The 24,519-nt window shown below is 42.6% G+C and overlaps 1 protein-coding gene across 3 annotated transcripts in view; it reads right to left on the minus strand.

The window, feature by feature from the left end:
* Positions 1–24,519, minus strand: part of cd2ap (CD2-associated protein) — a 63,001-nt gene that overhangs the window by 33,693 nt on the left and 4,789 nt on the right. For all 3 annotated transcript variants that reach the window (XM_080490883.1, XM_080490882.1, XM_080490884.1), the window contains exons 2-6: positions 12,517–12,674; positions 4,607–4,784; positions 3,140–3,240; positions 2,106–2,232; positions 620–798 (exon numbers count right to left, since the gene is read on the minus strand). In XM_080490883.1, the coding sequence (XP_080347009.1) occupies positions 620–798; positions 2,106–2,232; positions 3,140–3,240; positions 4,607–4,784; positions 12,517–12,674 (743 nt within the window). The remainder of the gene's footprint in view (positions 1–619; positions 799–2,105; positions 2,233–3,139; positions 3,241–4,606; positions 4,785–12,516; positions 12,675–24,519) is intronic.

A 24,519-nucleotide genomic window follows, 5' to 3' on the forward strand; every position in this document is an offset into this window, starting at 1 on the left:
CGGATCGTTTTTGCATTTTTTTTTTTTGCTTCAGAAAAGTTTTGCGTTCACACGTCAACAGTTTGAAAACGATGTCCGTTTCCATGGAGACGGGCAGAAACGCTGAAAACAGTGTAATTTTCATGTTGGGCCACAGGTGGATGGAGAAAACAATCTGCCATAAACATTAATAATGGCGAGACGGCCAATAAAGTTGTTGTTATTGTCCATCCACACAGGCGTGTGCAGAAGAACTCTTTCCTGTGGTGTGCCTGAGCTGGAGCAGCGTTTGTGTCGTTTCCATGTACATGGGAGCAGTTTTCAGTGACTTCGACTGAGTTAGTCTCCAAGTCCTCCTCCGATATTGGCTGTCTTATTGTAAAGATCTGAAATATGTTTCCTTGGCGTTTTGTTATTCAACTAGCAGTTTACAATGCAGTGCTTAAAAAAATCTTGGCCCCTTTATCTTTCTGAAAATAACTGAAATAAGCAATTTTAGTTTCTGTGTCTTTAAGTCCTCCTCCTAAAAAGTTCACTTCTACCCGATTGGCCAGTTTCAGGTCTCCACTGTACCTTTCTGCTCTCTTAAATGTCAAAGTGTGTGGTGTAATCCTTCCATCCCGCGTCGTTGATCACTGACCTTCTCCTTCTTTTCCTCCGTCTCGGGGCTGGGCAGTCGGGCCTTTAGTTTGACCGAACCCTCTTTGAAAATGTCTCCGAAGCCGATGCCCCGGATCTTCTTGGGCTGTGCGATGACTCCGTTTCCCGAGGTGGGCGGAGGCGATGTTGGGGTGGCGCTGCCTTCCGCTGCACTTCCGTCTGGCGAGGAGATGGAGACAGAGCGTCAAGTTATCCACACCTAGAATATAGTTCCAGGGCTCACACACCAGCGATGCTCCATACTAAACATGACTAAAGTATGACTGATACACTTGATAACAGCGAACTGGAGCGAGTGGCGGAACACGGCGAGCTCAGAGCCTCGCCCTAATCTACGGTCTACATATGGCAGAGCTTGGACAGACGCACTGAAGATGTATTCTGGAGCCGTCGGGGCTGCTGGAGGTTGAGAGGTGCATCGTGGAAACGCATAACCTGCACATAGGGAGGGAGTATAAAATAGACTTGTTAGAGCCCGACATGCAACAACCCAAATTGTTATAAAATAAAATGTAGTAAAACCTGAAATGTAATAAGTCAATAATGTAAAAAGATTTAACAAGAATGTAAATGTGATGTTAATATGTTTACATTTACATTATTTTATACCGATGATTAGAGAAATTGATTGTTTAGAGAACAGAAGACTAAATACGACTTGGGCATAAACTGTATATTGACATACATATAAACAAATAGTCCAAACTTTTCTCAATCTTTCAGTGTTATTCAAACGAAAGCAGTTTAAGTCCAAACCATAAACCATTAACTCACTTTATGATGTAATAAAATGATTACACTATCACTATTTTTCTGGTCCATAACGTAATATTAAACGTTTTGTGCTCGGGGTCTTGTTATTTTATTTACATTTCGGGCTCAACATCTTTTGTTATATTATTTATTACATTTTATTATAGAACAATCTGGGTCGTTGTTACACATCAGGCTCTAACAAAGCTTAATGGTATTTATTAAGTACTCGAATCAGTGAGTGGTATCAGCAAGTAGTAAAGGTTAGTATTTGTACTCATCCTTTAAAAAAGTGACATCGGTGCATCCCTAATGAATACGCTACCGTACAAGCAGGCTAGTTATTGCCTCCATGCGCCTGTAATTCACATGCAATCTGCGTTAAACGAGGTAAAATCCATCACTGGTCATCAGTGTTAACATGACGCTATGCTGCTGCTGCTGCTGCTGCGTATCCTGCGAATCAAATCAAGACTGGAAACAAAAGTAATGCAAATTCCACGCAAAGAGCACATAAGCAGAACCAAGTAACATCTCGTGTACATTGACTGAGGACTGTTTTCAGTAACAGAACAACTTGTGCCAGGAGTTTTGTTTTGCCATCACGCCGCCAACTGCCGAACTCAACATGACATTCCTGTTCTCCATCTCTCAGGTCTTTCTCGTTCCCCAGCACACCGGTGCTTGTGACGGCGTCCCCCCCCGTGTCTCACCGGACTCTTCTGCCGGCGCCTCGTTGGGCTCGCCGTCGTCGGGCATGGCGTCCAGCTCTTTGACGAAGTTGGAGGGGAATAGTCCTGTTTTGCCGTTAAAGCTGCCGCTCCACCAGCCTTCCTCGACCTGGGGCCGAGAGGCAAACACATTATTCAGGTACATTTGGTCCCATTTGATTCTAAAAGTATGAACTTGTTGGGCCGAGTTGTGAAAGAGAAACTTGTTTCACCGCGATCGTTCACGCTGCACTGAAACACCATGGAGCTAAAAACACGACATGGCACCTATATAAACAAGCGTATCGTCAACATAAGGCCTGTTCTTCAACTAACTACAAACATCATCTATATTCAGTCTTATTATTAGTATTATTATATACTTCCATTTTAATTATTTAATATAATTTCTAGTGGGTTTTTGTACTTCTACTGTTAATTTATTGTTGTTTGTTTCAATCTTTCTTTTGGGCCACAAAAAATATAAATAAAAATGACTGAAGGAAGTGGAATGTTTAACTCACAATTTTGTCTTCAAAATTATCATTATTATTATTATTAATAATAATATTAATAAAATTATCACTATTATAATAATAATTATTATTAACTTGTTTAGCAGCAAAGCATCTCAAAGGGACAGTCATATTTAACTTGAGGATGTGAAATGATGATACTGTATTGTTCTGCCTTCCCTCCTAATAAAGATTTTTTTGAAAAGCTAAAATAAAAAAAATCATTCTTAAAGATCAACTTCTAGCACATGGCCTTTTCTCTCACAGTACTTAACGGTTTGTCCCTTTCAAATCAACCTGTTGTGACTTGCATGCTCTACAACCAGCCACCATCTTTAACACAAATCCACACTGGGGAAATCAAACCTGCAGCACGCCGCCCAAAACGTTGTCGTGTCACTTCAAAGTCACAGAAACGTCAACATGTTTCAAAAGGGCTGTCAGAAATACGGAACCTTGTGATCTGTCACTACACCAAAAGAAGAGCTGAAAGCATTTACAGATGACAGGAGCCGACGGTACCTCTTCGATAATGTCTATGATGTCTCCCACTTTCAGCTCCAGCTCGTCTTCGTTCACCGGCTGGTAGTCAAACTGCGCTTTGCACTGCCTCTTCTTGGGCTCTGTGGGAGGGAATGAAAGCCGGTTAGTCAACCTCGTCCCATGTGTGTGCGTTTATGCTTTCATCAAATGCCAAGGGGTTGTCTCTGGAATGTCAAAAGCAATCAGTTGGGAAGGGGTGGGGTGGGGGTGGGGGGTGTGTGTGGTAACTTGGATAGGTGTAAACACAGCGAGTGGGAGGTGAGAGCGACGGTCCCGCCTCACGTGGCAGAGCGAGGACACACCTCGCTCAACGAGAAAAAGGGAGCAACCGGGAGAGGGAAAAGCCCTGCTGCTGGTTTGGAAACAAACACTGAACCAGAGAGGAAGTAAAGAAGAAACACAGCTTATCGATTATTGATCGGGCCGGACCAAAAGACGAAGTCCTGCCGCTTTAGCCAGTGGCTAGTAATCTCGTGGCTAATGGGTCGCCACAAACAATCACGGTATATAGTCTTCAGACCAGAAATCAATAAGCGCCTTTTGATTTTTGTTTTTTTAAACAAGAGTAGCAACACGACACAACCCTGAGCTGTAATGAAAGATAAACCAGCATCAGCCTCAAAGACATGCTGTGGGTGTGAGTGTGTTAAAACATGCATAACATAACATTTATTTGGACATTTCACTGTATTCTGTACCAGTAGGTATCACGGAAAATAACTGAAACTGAAAAAAGATTGCAGTACATTTCTGTAGGAATTGTTTGGTTTTGTGAAACTATAGACATTCTCATCAAACTGAAGAAAAACTTAAACGCTTACATTTTTACCAGTTCTAGACGATATTGGGATGTTTGTGTCCCCTGAGCAAGCCTCGGTCTAAATGGTACTTTAATAAAGTGGAAGCAGTGAGGAACCACAGAAGCTCAGTCACTGGCAGTCGGGCCTCGAAAAATCAGGAACCGACGTCACTAAAATGGCCTAAAAACTCTGCTTATTGGGTTTCAAAACTCTCACTGGTTGGTTTTCCATCACAGAGCACGATGTCGACGGCTGGACGCCGTGGTGGAAAACACGCCGCCTGTGGACGGGCCAATCACACTGCTCTGATAGTCTGACGAAAGGAAATGAATGAGATTTTATTTAATTAAAAGGATAATAGTACGTGCTTCTGCATCAAGGTTTTAATGAAGGGTCATTTTACGGCTTCTATGAATGGGCAGTTTGTAAAGGATTATTAATTTTCCCCTCATGACTGTGATAGACTTTACTAAGGTTAGATAAATTCTGCCAACAAAAGGAACCCTGGATGCAGCTCAATAAAAACTTTTAACAACACAGATTGTGATCCAGTCCTTTCTCTGCTACACGGTGAGATCTCAACAAGGAATCGTCTGGTGGAATCCTATTCAGCCATTACTGGAGCAACACAGAGGGAGCTTCTTACTCTTGGAAGCTGCCGGCGGGTGAGGGTGGAAGCCGCCGGTGGGAATGCCGATGGTGCTCATCCTCTGAACCAGGTTTGCCACGGTCCCTGAAGTCTTCTCCCTCCTCTGGGGATGAGTGTTCTCTTCTTTTGACTCACTCTTGGGTTCTTTCACCTCCTTGGAATCCTTCTTCACCTCCTATAAAAATAAAAAATAAAAAAAAATACACAGAAAGCAGAGTTCAACTGGAAAGTTCAAGGAGCAACTGGACGAGCAGTGGACAAAACTTTACATATTTGACTCATTTACTATAGAAACTTTAAATTTTTTACATATTTAACACGGAAACTACATATTTACCATATTTAACAATGGGTACAAAGAAGAATAGAAGTATGTATTCGCAATAGCAACAATACAGGCAATGTTTGGAAGGACGTGAAGAAGGCTGCAGCAGTTTCACATTACATAAGGGGAAGGGAAACGTGTGACAATAGGATGCCCTAGTGAGTGAAAGGGACACTAAATATACCATAACTATGGCAACCCAATCAGGGCTCAACGCAGCATTGTACTACTTTCAGCCCACTCATGCTAAACGCAGCTACCGCTAATGATTCAGTCGGGGCTGGAAAAACAGCTGCTCCGAGCCAAGGAAAGACCCCGACAACAGGACAAAGTCCACACCGCAGGAGTCGGACCTGTCTTCCACAGTATTTAATCTCAAAGCAAAACAAATCCACACATGTGGGAGAAACTAAAACTGGCTGGAGAAACAGTGATGCTCCTCTGGCGGAGGCGTTCAGATGGTCTTCAATACTACGATCGTCCTTCACAAATGGTACTGACTCAACTCTCGATGTAAAATTCTGACGGATCAAATATTGTATTTTTATTCAAGGGTTATACTGGTAAGTGCAGGATGTAAGTATGTACGACAGTCTAATGAATTACTGATGCAATATATGGTCCTTCAGGGTGTCTTCACAATGGCCAGAAACGGTTTGAAGGAACAAACTCTGTTGTGGGGAGCATTTTATACATTGGCCCAGAATGGCCATCAGCACAATGCGACCGCAAAAGCCACAACGCAACAGTGATAAGCCACAATGCAACACCAAAAGCCACAACACAACAGTAATAAGCCACAATGTAACAGCAAAAGCTACAACACAACAGTGATAAGCTACAACACAACAGTGATAAGCCACAATGCACCAAAAAGCCATAACAGGAAAAAGCCACAAAACAACAAAAAGACTTCATCACACATTCAATAAGTGATGATGGGATCTCCGAGGGTGAAGATACCAACACAAATATTGGCTTTGTGTTAATTGTTTTCCTGTGGATTGAACATACTCAAGATAAACACATTAAGATCCACAGCAGGTCCACATGGATGCAGATTCAGCACCCCGCTGGACCGGTTCAGCCATTGGATGATTCCATCAAGTGGTGCAAGTACATACAACACAAGACCAGAACAAGTCACCTATACCACCCACCATTACGGTTTTAGATATTCTAGATCCTACGGCCCTGGTCGTACACGCACCATGTGTGTATAGAAATGGAACAAGTGATGCATGACTCATCTGTCTGGATGATTATAGAAAAGAATGAATGCTCTTTCCCATAATGTGGCGACGAGTGACCGATGTATTAAAGGTGTCGTCTGTTGGACGTGAGCCAGGTGTGCATATAAAAAAAGAAGCTATTAACCTTTGTCTCGTTCACTCCTTGGACAAACCAATTCTACAATTGACATGCGGTTGACATGGTAGGAGTGGTGAATGGAGGTACAACGACTTTAGGATGTCTTCTAGCAGTCTGGACGTACAGACACGGTCTCCCTGGTCAACAAAGCTTTTATCAGAAAACAAACAAAGATCAGATACTTAAACCATGTCAAGCGAGTGCTGACTGAATCGAGCCACACAATAAAGAAAAGATGAAGACAGCTTGTAATTTTCCGTGAAACAAATGTTTGTGTTGTGTTCTTGTGTCGATTCATTCGACAAGGAAGTTCTTCTGAGATTAAGATCTCCATTGTGAAAGAGATTAAGACGAGAAAAAACAAAAAGATGTAAAACTTGTTGGCGAGTACCACAAGATGTGATCCGAGTCCATGTTGTGGTACATGTCTGTGGCCAGACAGTGAAGCCAATCCTGCTAAATCGAATGCAACTTGCGCTGTGTTGCCGTCTAATTTTGTCCAATTCTGACACAGTCTCTCATCCTGAAACTCACTTTTAACAATATTTTGAACGGAGCTCTAACTTCCCTTCCCGCATATCTGAATCGAGTTTCTGCAAGCCTCCAGGTCGAATGTGAATCACTCAGATGCACCAAGAAAAAGCAGTTAAATGAGCTGAACATGCTGAGCAAAACCCTAAGAATGATCTACAGTAGAAGTCTATTCAAAGTGGTCAATGACCCCAGTTCAGCGTTCCTTTCCTGGTTCAAGCACGCTGACTTTGCATTTCCACTGTCAGAGGAAGTCCAGCTGTGTGCCTACATGTGAGCGAGTGTGGGTGTTGATGTATTTATTCCTTCTGTGGGGACATAAATCTATTTACACACTCACATAAAGACAGAATTTCAAAATCTCTTTGTGCGACTTGAGTCTGCAAAGGGTGTAATACAAAGAACAAACTGGAACGTGCTCGGGCGTGTGCAGCAAAACTGACTTTATCTTACCCCTCACCCATATCTCAATGTTCAAATATCATTAATGTTTGTAAGTATTGTTGTGAAAATAGGAAAGCAAGGATGATATAAGGTCCCATTTACATGACGTCTCCAGTGAAAATGCAGTGGTTTTTGCATTTTTGTTCCAGAGAAGTTCAGCGTTTACAAAGCAACGTGTTGAAAACAATGTCTGTATCCACGGAAACGGCAGAAATGCTGAAAACAATGTAGTTTTCATGTTGGGTCACTAGTGGGTGCTGCTGTGTAATGAAACTGCACATGTAAACATTGACAACGACAAGCACACGGACATTCGTATGGAGAGATCTTGGCAGGAGTTTTACTTACTATTTTTGCCATTTCTATATCTAGCTAAGTTAAGGTTAGTTAAGAGTTTATATTATCTTATATTTTGAGTACTATTTTTTGCTAAGAGTCTAATTCTTTTTGCTACTTCTACATTTAGTTAAGTTAAGGTGAATTACCTTTTTTTTCTGCAACTCATCTTTGTTATCCTCTGTGTGCGGCTCCTCTTCTATTAAGCTGCTGGAACTCAAATTTCCCTGACGGAGTCGTCCCAAGGGATAAATAAAGCAAAGTCTAAAGTCTAAAGAGATGAAGTTGAACTGCTGTTACAAGTGACTGTCAACTTTAAAATAAAAGCGTTTTCAAAAAGTTGCGCTGCCGCCGTCGACACAGAGTCGGAGCGTTCTCGGAAAGTTCCACCTTGTTCTCAACAAGTTGCGTATTCAGCAGCTTCGAGTGCTGTTTGTGTGTAAATGGAACCCCAAAGTGGTTTTTGACACAGACACACACACAGACACACACACAGACACACACACAGACAAGGAGAGACCACATCTCCCCGATCCTTTCCGCTCTCCACTGGTTGCCTGCGAGTTTTAGAATAGATTTGAAGATTTTACTGCTTGTTTTTGAAGTCCTAAATGGTCTGGCTCCTCCGCGGGCCTAAGAGCAAAAAAAAAAAAAAAACGCGAAGAAACCGACTTTTGTACGGCCGCTGTTGTTTCAATGGAAGTGAGGAAGGGAAAACGAGTAAATGAAGAACGGACCAAAAACATAACAAAATTCTTTTCGTACCCTTCAGAGTGTGAAAACCTCTACGCTCAACATTCTGCAAGTGTGACCACACGTACGCCGCACCCATCACACTCTTTATCAGACGGTGCACGCGTTGTTCGGTGTGTTAACCATCGGCCGCTATTTCAAGCTCATTAAAAACTGTTCTCTGCAGTAAATTGGTCGACACAATCGACTTGAGAAGCAACGAGCTGTTTCTGTAGAGAGACGAAGCAACCAGCAATGGAGAGACGTTCATTGTCTCTCATGATATGCTGGCTCTTGATGCTTTAGATCATCTTGAGGATGCTTGACATGTAAAATAGCGCCATGATAACCCTTAAATGTACATGTTGAAGGTTTTCCTGACTGTGGTGCAGACGATACGTGATGAAAATGTCTTTATTTTAACAAAACTAAACCATTACGACCAAATAAATTACAGAAAATGACTTTTTTTTTTACAAATTCGTAGATTTGGGGCTGAGGCAAGTTTCTAGGAATGAGGTAGTTCACTTCATGCTGATATCATAGCTCGGGTTTCAGGGTGGTGCTTCCGTAGAGCTCGTCTTTGTCTTTGGAGAGTGTTTGTGATAACTTGGAGACACTGTTCAGATATTCACATTAAATCTGGAAACTCCAAATGCCTTTAACCTTCTGGAGATCCTGGATCAGGGATGACAAACGTAAGGCCGGTGGGCTAAAACTGGCCTGCAAGAGGCTCCAATCCGGCCAAACCACCAAGCAAAACTGGAAAAATTTCTAATAAAACTTTTTTTTTTTAAACAAATTTCTTAAGAGTAATGATGCAACACTGAGATCCGAGCTGAGATATCGGTGATGCTGCCATGAAAGCTAGAAAACTTGCATTAATCTCAAAGCCATGCAGCAGCTATATTTCACACCTGAAGGTTTCATTAAAATTGGCTTAATGTTGAGATCGTAGTCATTTTCGGTCATAAATATTAGTTTTTGGTTGGTTTTTTTTTAAATATAGACGTTTTCATCACGTATCCAAAAATCATTATTCTGCATCTTACCAGCCTGGTGCACTCAAAATAAAATGTGGCTCCCTGAACTAAAATAGATTTGGTCTATATAATATTCAAGAACAATTCACCCTCTGACTCAATACTGAACATTAATACAGATTCAATCGATTGCTAAGCTCAGGGTGTGAAACAAAAGGACTTGTGACTTGGGTGCTTTTCGTTTAAAGGGAATCTCAATGCGGCATGGTAAATAAAACTAAACGGACTGCAGGTGGCGCTCACTTGCTGATAAGATAAACCATTTCGATAAATCAATTAATCCTGACAAACGTGACGCAGCTGGTTCACGTAATCCCCGACAAACGTCACACATCCAACTGCAGCAGGTTTTAAATAACTCCCCAACAAAACAAGAATAGTAAAAGTGCTTCTTCGCTGCCGAGTATCAATGTCGTCATCAGTCCTCCGCTGTGGCTTCTGGGGCCAAGCAGAGGAAAACTTCCTGCACATCTGTCTATAAAGCAACTGATGGTTCCTTTTTTAAATAATTCAAGTGTGGAGAAAAATGACAATATTCCCAAATGTCCCTAATAACAGACATTAGAACATATTTACTTTAAAAATGAAGCTCAGGTCTACAAACAGAAATCAACAGTTCTTCGTATGTCTTCAACCTTTAACCAAACTTCACAGACCCAGGAAACAATAATGCAGAGTGGATGAAGAGTATAATCTGACTTTAAGAATCTCTTACCATCTCCCACTCCAGCATGTTTTCATGTCCCTGCGTCGAAAGCAGGAAGAAGAATCGTGACCTGTCAGACGGCTGTAATGTTGTCGGGAGCAAAGTTCAGCTCCTTAGAGCATTAAGCTATCCAATCTCAGTGACTGGGCCAGGGCTGCTCAGCAGATTACCTATCTCACTACGTCGGATTAGAGGACGGTGCAAGCGCAGGCGGGAGACGCGAGGAAGTACGAGGAGAGAGCAGTGACTCGCCTCGCAGGGCTTTGGCTGGTGGAATATCTGACAGACTTCACGGTACAACACTTAATAGAGCGCCAAGTCGGAGCCGCTCATGATTCACTTCTACCTGAGACCCTGTGTCAAAAACCTGCTCTCATTCTGGGTGACGATGATGCAAACAAATCAAGAGCTCATCGACAAACTTTTCTGCTCCAGATATTTAAATCACTGAGCTTGTAATACTCGGAGCGCCAACATACCGAGGATGGGAATTAATTCTACTCATCAGTCCCATTCTTTATCAACGATGCTACATGCTACAGAGTTTCAGGGTTCACAAACCAGCAATGCTACATGCTCCATGCTAAAGAGTTTCAAGGCTCACACACCAGTGATGCTACATGCTACATGCTCAAGCATTCACACACTAGCGATGCTACATGCTAAAGAGTTTCAGGGCTCACACACTAGCGATGCTACATGCTAAAGAGTTTCAGGACTCACACACTAGCGATGCTACATGCTAAAGCATTTCAGGACTCACACACTAGCGATGTTAAATGCTAAAGCATTTCAGGGCTCACACACTAGCGATGCTACATGCTAAAGAGTTTCAGGACTCACACACTAGCGATGCTACATGCTAAAGCATTTCAGGACTCACACACTAGCGATGTTAAATGCTAAAGAGTTTCAGGGCTCACACACTAGCGATGTTAAATGCTAAAGAGTTTCAGGGCTCACACACTAGCGATGCTACATGCTAAAGCATTTCAGGGCTCACACACTAGCGATGCTACATGCTAAAGCGTTTCAGGGCTCACACACCAGCGATGCTACATGCTAAAGAGTTTCAAAGGCTCACACACTAGCGATGCTACATGCTAAAGAGTTTCAGGGCTCACACACCAGCGATGCTACATGCTAAACATGACTCTTAGTAGTATTAATCCTGCGACATGTTTATAGACTAATTGTTTAAACAGCTAGCGAGAATCAAAATACTGACAAACTGCATGACTAATAGAATAAATAAAGAAGCACGTCTGTCATTGGCTGACGTTGCGCTGTAATGGTGCCACCTTGACTTAGACATGCAATCACGGAATTAAAAAAACTAAATCATGACAATGTCAGGTGTCATAATAATCCACAAGGTTTCCTTTGAATAATTTCTTTACCAAATACCAACTTGCATGATTGTTATAGTTCACTCCTGACAAAAAAATGCAAATAAATAACATCTCCATCCAACCAGATCCTCCTCAGCTCTGCAGTGACATCAGCAAAGTAATTACAGCACACAGAGAGCGAAGTCTGCACACTAATCCGTCTGCTGCTGCCTCTTTGTCCTCCTCACATCAGCCAAACACCTGCAGACGCTCTGCTGCAGTCACCTGCTGAACGTCGTAAACTCCGGCGGCTTCAGTTCTACGAAAACCGCAGCAGACACCTCGCCTTCGTTCCGGCAGGGGATTATTACACGGCACTCCTCCACAGACAAACATGCAACGTGGCGGACTGCGACGGGAAACATTCAAACTGAACTCAACTACAGAAGCAATACAGGAGGTGACAAGCGCCTCAAAGAAGCATCTGCGCCATTATGTTTATGAGACCGAGTCATACTCATCATAGCGAATGACAACATTCTGACAACCCCGATATTGATATCACAAACAAATCAGCCACATGATTATTACAGATTATTACAAGCTGTCAGTGTGGTGCTATATGTGTTTGTTTTCCCCCCCACTACAGACAAGTCTTTCAATTCAATTTCTCTATAGCACCAAACGGACGCCATATTTACATATATAATACTAACTATTCTTAAAACAGAAAGATAAGCTAGAACAATTAAATACTGGAGAAGGGTTAGGATTTGATAAGTTTACTTCCTTCCAACCCCTTACGACCGTGTTGCGCAGTGGCAGAGTTACCGTAGTCTACGCAGCAACGGAGCAAAGTCTCTTCAGAAAAATTCCACGTAGGAGGGCAGTTTTCAAAAAGTTGCGTTGCCGTGTAAACGGACCCCTAAAACTCTACAGATTTCCCTTAAAAACATTGTCGTAGTGTTAAGACACAAATAGCGAGGCTGTTCTGATGCAAATGGCTTGAATAGCATTATCGCTAACAGAACTAAAGCATTAACAAACCACAGGAAATGCACGCTGAACTCGGAGGCTTCCTCTCTCACCTTGACAAAGTTGTCCGGGAAGAGGCCTCTCTTCCCATTGAGGTCTCCCTCCATCCAGCCGTCCTCGCCGTTGTACCGCACATTCTTGATCACGTCGCCCAGGCGCAGGGTGAGCTCGTCGTCGTGGAGCGCGTCGTAGTCGAATTCCACCACCACCTCTGCTCCGCACGGGGGGGAGAAAACAAACAGGAGAGGAAGAGGAGATGAATGGTTTAATAAAGAGAGGAAGTCAATCGAAGATAGAGACACAACAAGGGAGGGTGGAAAAGAAAGGAGCAGCAGTTGGGAGGAAGAATGAGGGTGAGGCGAGATAAGATGAGGAAGTTCAGGGGGGGAAAGGGAGATAAGCAAACGTAGGTTTACAAAGACATCAAGAACGACTTTATACAAATGGCTGTTACTCTTTGACCCTCCTCACATTATCTTACCACAGAAACACAATAATCCACAACATGCAGAGGTTACAGGCATGAAAAGGGCAAAAGTGTTGATTGAATCCAAACGAGCAAGAAAAACAAAAGAAGCTAAAAAATCTTGAAATGATTGAAAGAAATAAAAACATGAAGAATTTAGATCAAGAAGTTAAAAACAAGTTAGAAAGGGGGAAATAAAATACTGACTAGACACGAGAAAACTAAGAAAAAAGTCAATAAGTCTCATGATACGATTAATGATAATGTTATTAATTTTTTACCGTAGGTTATATTTATAATGTGAATTGTAATGTTGTGTTCCTGCTTGTATAATGCATTGCACAATATGTTTTTTTTTTGTATTCTGTATGAATGTTACAAAACCAGGTGATTCATTTTAATGGTTGTTACTAATGTTAATAATTCTTACTGTAGGTCATACTTCTAATATGTAATATAATGTTGTGTGTACCTGCCCGGAGGCTGCAGATGGAAACTAGCCACGGCTAAATCTGGTACAAAGCATCTTTTCTTTGATATTAATGTTTTCTGTACAAGGTCCCTGAAAAATAAACAAAGAAAAAACTACTTTTGAGAAAAAAAGAAAAGGTCAAAAAACAAAAGCAAGCGAATAAATAAATAAATAATTAGATGAAACAGTAAAACAAAGATAACTCATGCAAAATAATCAAATGAATTAAATTAAAGCTCAAACTCAAAATGAGCGAAAATGTTCAAATGAGTCAGTCACTCGACAGCGTTCTATAAAATAAGAAAATAAAAAACAACAACCTAAAACGACAAGCTGGCAAGTAAAAACCATTTACGATAAGGGAAAATGTCACAATCAGAGGAAGCACTGATGGAATTCCGAGCTATCAGGACGGATACTCCTACTAGAATTCTCCAGCTTCTCTCCGGTTGTTGCGCTGCTCGTATCGCTGCGGCTGAAGCAGCCAGTCAACATGGCAGAGAAGTAAGTGTCTGAGAACCTCATTAACTCGTGACTCATCGCCGAGAGGCTCAGCTGGCTCCGGCACAGAACGGCAACAAACATGTGTCGCTGTTAAAAAAGACACACGCCTCCTCTGAGCGCTGCAGTCAAGCCTGGCTCGGCGGCAGCGGAGACTGAACGCCAAAGAAGAATCAACGGATGCATCAATATTGGGTTTTTTTGAAGTACAGGTACAACTACGTACTTGTACTTTCAGGGGCCTTTCGCATTCTGATAGTCACTTGGGAGGAAGGGGAGCTGAGAATTTTCACCCCTTCATTTTAGGGGCGGCATGGCTGGGTTGGTAAAGCGGTCGTCGCCCAATCGGAAGGTCGCAGGTTTGATTCCCAGCTCTGCCTGCCAACATGCCGAAGTGTCCTTGAACCAGACACTGAACCCCAATCTGCCTGGGTGAACGCAGTGTGAGAGTGTGAGCGGTTGGTGGTTACATACATAGTTTACCACCGAGTATGGAGTGACTGAATAATGCAATGTAAAGCATCTGAGTGAAAAGAGCTATTCATAATTCAACATTAAAACCTTGAATAAAACCCATGCATTATTATTATTATTATTATTATTATTAGGTTCGGGTGGCATTCACATTCACTTTTGAAAACGGATCAAATTGCCTGGAAAATGTTGTGCAATTACACCAGCTGCTGGTTTGGGGGCGCTGTCGCCTGAAACAAACACTGACCAGAGAGGAAGTAAAGAAGAAACACAGCTCATTGATTGGTCCAGACCGAACAGAGGAAGTCCCGCTGCTTTAGCTTATGGTGGCTAGGCTAGTTAGCTCGTGGCTAATGCATAGCCACAAACAACGGTGATATAATGTCTTCAGACCAGATAATAAATAAGCGCCTCTTTCACTATTGCTTCCTCTCTACTCCACGTTTGGCCGCAAGATATTTTCCAACTTTTTCTTTCTGCGTCTAATTCTTCCGATTCCCGCGGTTAGCTTTGTTTGTCTACCCAGAATGCATTGCACACCACGCCACGTCCTCTAACCCCGCCTGCTAGAAACACTGTTTGTAAAGGAACCGACACCGAGCTTTTTAAAAGGGACCGGAGATCTCGTCATCGCTGGTTCAGAGTTCGTGGGCCCAAACGAAACAGTTTTTCCTTGAAGAGAACTGCGGTCGGACCAAACAGGGGAATGTGAAAACACCCTGAGCTACATGCTGATACGGGTGGGTACCAATACAAGAATTTAAATGCCATAAAGCTGATTTCATGCGCCATAAGATAAGGAAAGGCTATGTGTTGAGGCGACACGCGCCTCAGAACAGCCTTGAAGGCTCCAGTATTTGACAGTGTTTACAGTACACGCTATGCGTACTGTAGACCAAGCTCAGTGTGCCACCACACGCTCTAGCTCGCCGTCAAGGAGTGTATCAGTCATCCGTTATTCATGTGTAACACGTAGCATTATTGGTGTGTGAGCCCCGAAACGCTTTAGCATGTAGCTCGGAGTGAAATCCTCCTGGAGCCACTGCGCAGCCAAACTAACGATGAAGAACCCAGGAAAACACTTTTGTGTTTTGTCCCGTGTGTTCTACTTGACCTGACCTCTCTAGGGGAATCCTCTGTGAGCTGCCAGCTCTGCACAGCAACATGGAAGACTATATGCACAGAGAAAATAAGCACTCGTCCAGACACGACGAGCAGAGGAGAGGAAAAAAAAAAAAGAAAACACCAAACCAGTCGAGGCGTACACAAATAAACGGCTTAACCGAAGCCCCCCTGACTGTAATTTGGGCCTCTCTGTCCATGTAACCACAGGAAGAGATACGGCCTGCTGTAGTAAACAAAACAACGCTGACAGACGCAATCTCACTCTGCTGAGTTAATGCAGCACACAGGGCAGCGCTCGTCTTCCACATCAGAGAGGGTGTGTGTGTGTGTGTGTGTGTGTGTGTGTGTGTGTGTGTGTGTGTGTGTGTTTCTGCAGCCACAGCCATTACAGCACCTCGGTGACCATGCTAACACACCCTGCTTGGCGTCACGAGCCAGCTCAATGGCTATTAACAAGGTTTCTTAAGTCATTCCAAAAAAGAAAAAAGAAAAATCACTGCAAACATTAATTTTCCCCCCAATCATCCACAGGATCATTGTTCAAGATTTCAATGGGTTTAAAGCAGGCGTGGCAAACATAAGGGCCGTGGCCCAAAAGCGGCGCACAACTGGCTCCAATCTGGCCCAACAAACTACCGAACAAATTGTAAACATTTCAAACAGAACGCGGACACCCGAGCTGAGATGCCGGTGATGCTGCCATGAAGGCCAGCTACTACGAGCCACGAGTTTGTACAAGCATGCATAATCCAACAATTACACCATTTTATTTGACATTTGACATCAGAAAACATCATTAAAATCGGTTTTATGTCGATACCGTAGCAATGTTCGGTAATGTATAGTTTTGTGAAAACAGACATTTCACCACCTATAGTGTGTGCCACAATAAGGAAAAACTTTATTACGTTTCAATTTAAAGGTTAAATCGGGCTGTTTGTGAACTGAAATGCGTTTGATACTTCTGGTTTAAAGCAACAACTTTGCAAAACTAAAATGAGAAATGTAAATTTTGTGACAAGAAATTTTAATTTTGTAAGTTTGCTTCAAATTCTAAACCACAAGCTTCATATAAGGTTGAGAGAAAGTGTTAAAATATGATTACATTCCCAAAGGATCCTATGTGAAGCTCGAGTCCTTGTGAAGATCAGTTTTGATGTTATCGTCAATGCAACAAAATAATCCACTTGAATCCGGACTCCGTCTCCATGTAGGGGAAACGCTGCTACAGCTACCACGGCCGTAGTTAATAGCTCTTCTGCACATGCTCAGTAGATGGACAATAACAACAATCACGGCCTCCAAGGTGTATTGTTCTCTGCATATGTGTGTGGTGCCATCACAAAAACAACTGCACCCACTAGTGGCACTACGTACAAACTACATCGTTTTCAAAGCAAAGCCGTGTAAACGCACAAATGATGCGTTTTCACTTGAAAAGTTGTGTAAACAGGGTCCAAGTCAAACAAAAGTACCACTGCAATGTTGCACAGAAGCTCCAGTAAAATTACATTGTTTTCATTTAATGTAGTTTCAAGGAGTGATCAAAAGTTTCATTATAAAAAGACTCTTTGCATCCGAAACATTAATTTTGGAGAAGTAGATCGGGTCGTGCAACTCAGTGAACCCTCAGACATGGTGCCTGTTACACAAGCAGCGAAAGGCTTGTTCCACAAAGGAAATGCCTTTCTAAAGACGTGAAACGCAGCTAAAAACCGTCAGCGTACAGGTGTGTGTGTGTGTGTGTGTGTGTGTGTGTGTGTGTGTGTGTGTGTGTGTGTGTGTGTGTGTAGTCAGAAAAGAGGGAACTTCCTGCCGGTTCACTGCAGACACGAAAGCAGCAGCAGCTGGATTCTGATCTGAATAGTTGCAGTGACTTATTGGTAGCTGAGAGGGGAAGTTCCTGAGAAATGAAAGTAAAATAAAATGAAGAACGGTGCAACATGAAATATGACCGTTCAAGGTCAGAACACGCGAGGAGCTTCAATCTGGGGCCGATCCCGGAGTTTCCGCTAAAGCTGGAGAATTACTTTGTCCAACCACACTCTCAATAAGGCTCATTAAGTCCAGCGCGCCTTCTGTATGCTGGAAGCCAGAGCTACGTAATTCATGTGTCTCCTGCTACTTCGGTGAGAACGCAGCAGCAGGGATGTAGGTCACCGGGTCTGCAAGTCATTCACTACAAAATGATGTCAGGCTGTACGTCAGCAGGATATGATCCTCCTGGTTTTGTTACGGCAGTCCGACGAAGAGTCAACGACGTGAAAGTCATCGCATCAAGGTTCCGCTCTGCTATCTAGGCCCCACTATTCCACCTCTGGCGTTCAAATGCATCGACGACGAAGCGGCCGGGGGCTTCCGCATTGTCCTGCGTCAAACCCAGAAGTAGGTCAGAAAGCTGAGGGCGACGGCCAAAAGCACAGCCACTAAGTGGCGTGCTGTCGAGCACATGACGGGACTAAAGGAGTAAAAGATTTCATCAACTGGAGGAAGAGGGGGAGACAGAGCTTTCCTATGGACGCACTGAATCATCATCATCATCATCAGGCAGTTTGATTGTAGAGATTATAGAGAATTTGAAGTAGGTTCATGTTTTGCATGGATCCGGGCGTCAAACACAAGGCCTGCAAAGGTATTCATATGGCCACATTTTGCTTCAAACTCCAACCTTTGTTGAGGAGCAGTTATTCCTGATGTGACCGGGGCACAAAGCCAAAGAACCTATTTAGGTAATCTAAGAAAACGTGTCAAAAACACATTCGTCTGCACTCATTTTCTATCAACAGTGACAAAAAGTGTAAGAGACAGGTTTACTGCTGCCGTATCACAATACGAGATCTCTACTGAATAAAACACTGATCAGTCCAATATTGAAAAGGCCCCTGTTTTGCCTCAAAAAGTTGAAGAATGCCTCTACAAGACCTTTGAAGGTGTGCTAAGGTATCTGGCTTCAGGAAGTCAGCAGCAGCAATGTGTATTCTGGCTTCCTCCAATCAGAACGAGCGTCATCTTCCGCAGCAGTCGATCGTCTATTAGATCGGACGAGACGAGACGGCCTTCTCTCCACATCAATAAGCCTTTACTAGCCCTGGCCGATGTCTGTTCACTGCTCTTCATATCCTGGACCACATTAGAAACACACTAGTACATTGGTCCTCATAATTTGGTGCCATTACAACTTTCAAGACAAAATGTTCGCTTGCCTTCTGATGAATCTCACACGTCAATACTAATGCTGCACGAGTCTTCATGGGAAGGCAAGTCAACATTTGCATGTTGGCCGAGTATCATCAGGGGAGTCACAATACGAGACGCACCTCGATACATGGGTCACGATATGATGCCTACCTCAATATGGTACAATTCAATACAAAAGATTTTAAGGTTCTATGTAAAGCCTCAATATCATTTGAATATTAAGAAATTTGTCTAATGAGCTTTTGTTTTGCCCGTTTCATTACTCGCATCTGCTTTTTTGAAAACAAAAATCAACTCAAGACAATCCGTTTATAGATGACCTGCTGTGAGTAGAATCGCTAAATTCAGCCACTTTCAAACGGGAAGTAAAGCTAAAGTAAAGCCGCACTGCACAGATTTCTACCCCACCGGCTGGGCGGACCTATGGCTGGAACCTGTTGATGTGTAGTACTTCAGTACTACACATCAACAGGTTCCATCATAACTAGAAGAATTATTCAGGCCAACTTAACAGTGAGCATAATAATACAGCAGATTGACATAGTAATACCTGAGCAACTGCACCACTTGTATGTTTTCAAGCGGTATTGAGGAGAATAGGAGGAATTAACAATATCAGGAAATATTGGCGATTCCAGTTAATTTGGAGTCTCAGTCACAGTGGAACGACACCTACGACTCGAGGAGTGGGGCGCAAGGATGCCTGACAGAATTGCTGCGACTCTTTTCATTTAATGCAATTATTTCACAAATTTCATACAAAACTGTGCATGTATGCAGACTAATGCACCGAGGCCGTCTCAGTTTAGAGGTAAATCTGTAGCAGCTCTTCAATGTGCTGACGAGTCGAGCTTCAACCACGTGGTTCTCAGACTGAACAGCAAATAGTCTTCCACGTCTCTGGAAGAAAAGAAAAGTGCTTCTTTCCGAGTGTAATATTTTATGATCATTCTGAAACCCGTAGTACTTGGTCAATACAGTTGCAGTCCACATGTGAGTAAATCAACAACAATAAGAGGATTCCAAGGTGTTTATACTGGGCATGGCTGTACTACTAAAGAAATACCAGGAACTGGTGGCCTGACATGCAAAATACAGTCTTGTGTACAAATTGAGTGTGAAAATGTTTAATAAGTCAGTGAATGTGGTTGGTCGTCTCCCTCGACGTGTTCAAGGAGAGGTTACGGAGACTTGGACGAGGCCTAGAAGCGTCTTGTACCGCCACGCCTATGGCCAGATTACGCCTTAAAAAAGCCAAAGCAACAAAGGAAGTGGCATGACCTCATATCAAGGGTCAATTTACAATTACTGGGCCTGCAAGATGGATTATTTAGGACTATGATGAACTGCTCATGGACTCTGCAGAGTTCTCTTTGCACTCTAAGAGTTCTGACAATTTACACCAAGTCTTGTTTATTTTTTCCTTTTAATATACTGCAAAGAACAATGTCATTCTTCCATGGACGCAGGCATGCATGAGGCTGTTCCTTTCTTTAATCTGGGAATTCGTTCAAATAAAAAAATAGACTTCTCTTGTTTGCAGCTCTGATGGTTTTAACTCATACGTGTCGTCTCACCGGCATACCTCCATCATGTCCAGTCTTGCTCACTCCTCTTATCAGATCCTGTGTTTCTCTTCCTCTCTAACCCAGCGAGGAGTTTCGAGCTGACAGTTTCTGCCTACTCTCACCTTTTTTTTTTTTTTTTTTTTTCCAAACAACCATTTTCTATACTCCTGCGTTTCCACACAAGCTGAATGTAGTAACAAAATTAAAAAAAACGGCGAGTCATTACGCCTGCTGACGCGTGAGCTTCCAAGTTATTTCCGTGCTCACATCGTGCTTCCAGGTTTGATAGACTGTGGATTTTATATAATTCAGTGACAGACGGGAGGATGTTACAGAGGCGAGGAAGGAAGGAAGGAAGAAGGAAGGAAGGAAGGAAGGGGGGAGTGGGAGGAGGGAGGTACACAAGGCCACGCAAGCGAGCCGACTGCCATGCAGTGCCATGTGTGCTTCTCTCAGTCGGTAAAGAGGAAACTCATAACGACATTCCTTCCCATCTGATCCGAGAGCTCGCCGATAGGAAGGCCAAAGCCCGAATTCTCCGGCTCGTATTGTTTTTATCCAGCGCTCGGGCAAAAAAAAAAAAAAAATCAACCTAATGCAGCCTGAACAGAACAGAACTGAACCCTTCCAACCTCAACAGGTATGTAACCAGGAGAAAAAAAGTTGGGTAACACAGGCCAGGTATGTCAAATATCTCAAATTGATCCAATCGCATACATCTGACATGTGATCAGTGAGGGCATCAGAGTTTGTTTTGGGGTGTTTGTTTTAATGGCGCAGCGTATACGTGATGAAAATGTCGATATTTTCATAAAACCAAACAAAACAACAAAAACGACAACAATCTCAACATGAAGCCCATTTTAATTAAACTTCGTGGTGCAAAATGCAGTGAAATGTCCAGAAAACTTCTCCAATAACTGTTGCATTTAAAAAGTCATAAACTCATCTCTCATGCGACTCTGCAAGCTTTCATCCCAAAACCTCAGCTCGGGGTTTGTGTGTTGTATTGTGTCTGCTACTCTTACCAAATAAGTACATTTTCCCATTAAACATTTTGACCATTTTCAGGACTTAAATTTGATAATCCCTACTTCAGATAAACAAGAGAATGAATCCATGACTTCACTTGAAGGAAATTTTACTGCTGCCAACTGCTTTGAGAACTATAAGCCCTGCAGAAGGGGGGCGGTGGAGGGTTCGTATTGACTAAACGTAGAGCTGCATCTCAAATAAATAGGAAAAAGTTGATAGTTTGTGTAGAATAAACTTTTTTTTTTTCTTTCTTTTATTATTGTGATGATTATTGACTACATTTTCCTTTTGTCTCAAGTTTTTCTTGCAGAACACGTGGCACACATGAGCACATATTTCATGAGAAACCACCTTAGATAATTACCAACATCAACACACCATGTGATTCCATTGCTTTGCATATTATTTCATTCATTTCAAGATTTTTTTATTTTTGTTGCAAACTGCATTAAGCAAATGTGAGCAGATCCACCAGCTGGGGACGATTTCTCCGGCTGGCTTTAAAGCATAATGCTGATAACTGTTATTTGCAGCTGTAACGTGTTTGCCACTAAGGGGGGGGGGGGGGGGGGGGGCACCAAGATGTTCCTTGCTATGCAAGTCAGTGTGAATCAGATGTTTTCTAGCTGCTCCAATCACTTTTATTTATTTGATCGGGACAATGCACATTAATGAAGACAATGTACACAAATTGGCAAAGCATGGAAGTTGTTCCGATCAAACACAGCACTGGGCTGCGGCTTCCTGGCTTTCTCAACCTGCTGCGCCACGCCACAGACTCCGAGCTCATGGAATTCAGTCAGTGAGCCAGTGGGCGGCTGCATGTGGCCTAAGCGAAGTTGCGGGGAAAAAGCAAACGGTGGCGGCGAGGGGCTCGGGCGTGTTCAAACACAACTGGGTTTTAGCGCGGCGCCGGGCCACCTGACTGAAGGACATACCAGAGGAAAACACAAACACATTACACTCACGTGAACCTCCTGAACTATTAATGGACGCAGGAGAAGACCACTGTTTGGGTGGGTTTTTTTCAGGTTATTTTCTTGCACTTACAAAGAATAAAAGTAAAAAGTTACAATTTACAGATTTTAAAATATGCCTCCATGACACTATATATTCATTTCAGACAGAGCTATGGAAAAAAACACAGCACAACTATAACACATCCTCCTGTTAGTAGCCAGGAAACCCAACATTCCTCACCAATGGAAAGAGAGGATTAAAATCTGTTTGTTTAACGGAGAAAATAAAGCAAAACTCGATTGTCGAATGGCTCTTGTTTTGGGCTCCGGTAATCAGTTACTTTAAATTGCCAAACAACTGAAAAAGAGTAAGTAAAGGAGCGAGCGAGCAGAGGGGGGGAAAGAGAGGGGAGGGAATGGGTGGAAAAATAAGAAGAACAAACAAGGGGGAAGGTTCATACATATCTGTGTGTTTTGCTTTACTGAATTTGTCACTTGCGTTGTCTCTGGTTTTTTGAGTTGTATTTTCAGAGTGGCTTTGCTCCTGAATCCAGGACTGTGTCTGTCTTTTGGTGTGGCTGGGACTGAAAAGAAGAATCTTTTTTATTTTTTTATTTTTTTTTTATTTCTTGCCATTTATTTACTTTTTTAAATTAATTTTCATTTATTTTAATTTAGTCTCAATAATGCACTTTGTTAGGTGGACAACTTGAAATAACAGCTTTTCGTTTATGGAGTTTTCATTTCAGAAAAGCTTCACAGGGACACAACAACATTTTAAAAACGATGGTGAAAACAATGTAATTTTCATGTTGGGCCACTAGTGGGTGCTGTTTGGTTGTTTTTGTAATGAAAGCACACACGCATGCGTGCCGAGAACAACACTCTATTAACATGATAATGGGAGAAAACAGACATTCTATTGGACAGACGACCACGATGGATTGTTATTACGGTTGACTGTCAAAATAAAAGTACCAAGTCCCAGGAGAAGATGGACTGGGAGTCATGAGACGCTGGTGGAAAACATTGTTCTTATTGTCCATCTACAATGTCCGTGATGCACGTGTGCAGAAGCAGTATTTCAGAAAAGTTGTGACCCCCCCCCATCCCCCCCATCCCCCTGGTTTCCACGGAATCTGAGCATTTAAGAAGTTCCACCTTATGAGTCGTTTCCAGCGTCTCCAAGCACCGTTGTCGTGGAAACAGATGCCCAAAACGCAACAAAAATGTTGCGTTTTCACTTGAAAACATGATGCAATCGAGGCCCAAGTGTAAACATATCCTATGGGGGGGGTCATAAATTAGACGATGTTGAACTAGCACCGCTACCAATATTCCTCATGCCAATTAAATGAGGGAAGGGCAGTGTCACCATTCAACCTGTAATCCGGCAGCTGCGATACCTATACTGGAATTGTGGAACAACTAAAAATGAAAGAATAAAGTTAAGGTTTTTATTTTATTACCAATGCCACGGAGAGAGGCTGCTTATGTGGCATCCGCCTTGTTGTGGCAATGTGCAGGTAACCGCTAATTCCCAGCAGGCGCGGCAGCAACTGCTGCAGCCGGCGTGGCCGCCTGTCGTCCTGCACAACGCCCTCGGACGGTGCTTCGAGGTTGCGCGCAATACATGAAACGGCTGTTTGCGATGGACCGAGGGCAGACATGAAGTCCCGGCACAAAAAGGCAAAGCAAACTTGGTTATTTTCAAATTAAAAAAACAAACAAACAACTTGTAGGACGAGTGGATTGATATCATATATGATGTTTTTAAGATGGAAAGAATTTGCCATAAGAGGCCATCTTTTGAATAATGTTAAAGGTTATGGTTATTTTATTTCAGGTTTACATCATGTTAAAAGTTTTTCTTTTTTTAATAACACAGGGGCACCCATGTTTCCCAGTTCTGGGGAGTTCAGTAATTTAGTTTTAAGGTTTTAGTAAGAGTGTGAATTACAATCTGGTGGAAGGACCAATCATTCATCCGTCTATTATTTATATAGGTTGGAGGTTTTATGGAGATTCAACTGTGGTGTACAGATGGATGTCAAAGGCAAAATATTCCTTGGAGAATTATGTGAACAAACAGAAAATACCAATTAAAAAAAAAAAAGAGAGTGTCAGTCAATGTATTTGTTTCAACCTGCAATGAAAAGCATCTGATGGAAAAAAGAAAACATTTGTAAAGTGACTCTCATATGTATAAATGCATCAGGTACTTGTAATATCAGCAGTGAGCTGATATTATGAGAGGG

This window comes from Lipophrys pholis (genome assembly GCF_963383615.2).
Source record: "Lipophrys pholis genome assembly, chromosome: 21".
NCBI lineage: Eukaryota > Metazoa > Chordata > Actinopteri > Blenniiformes > Blenniidae > Lipophrys > Lipophrys pholis.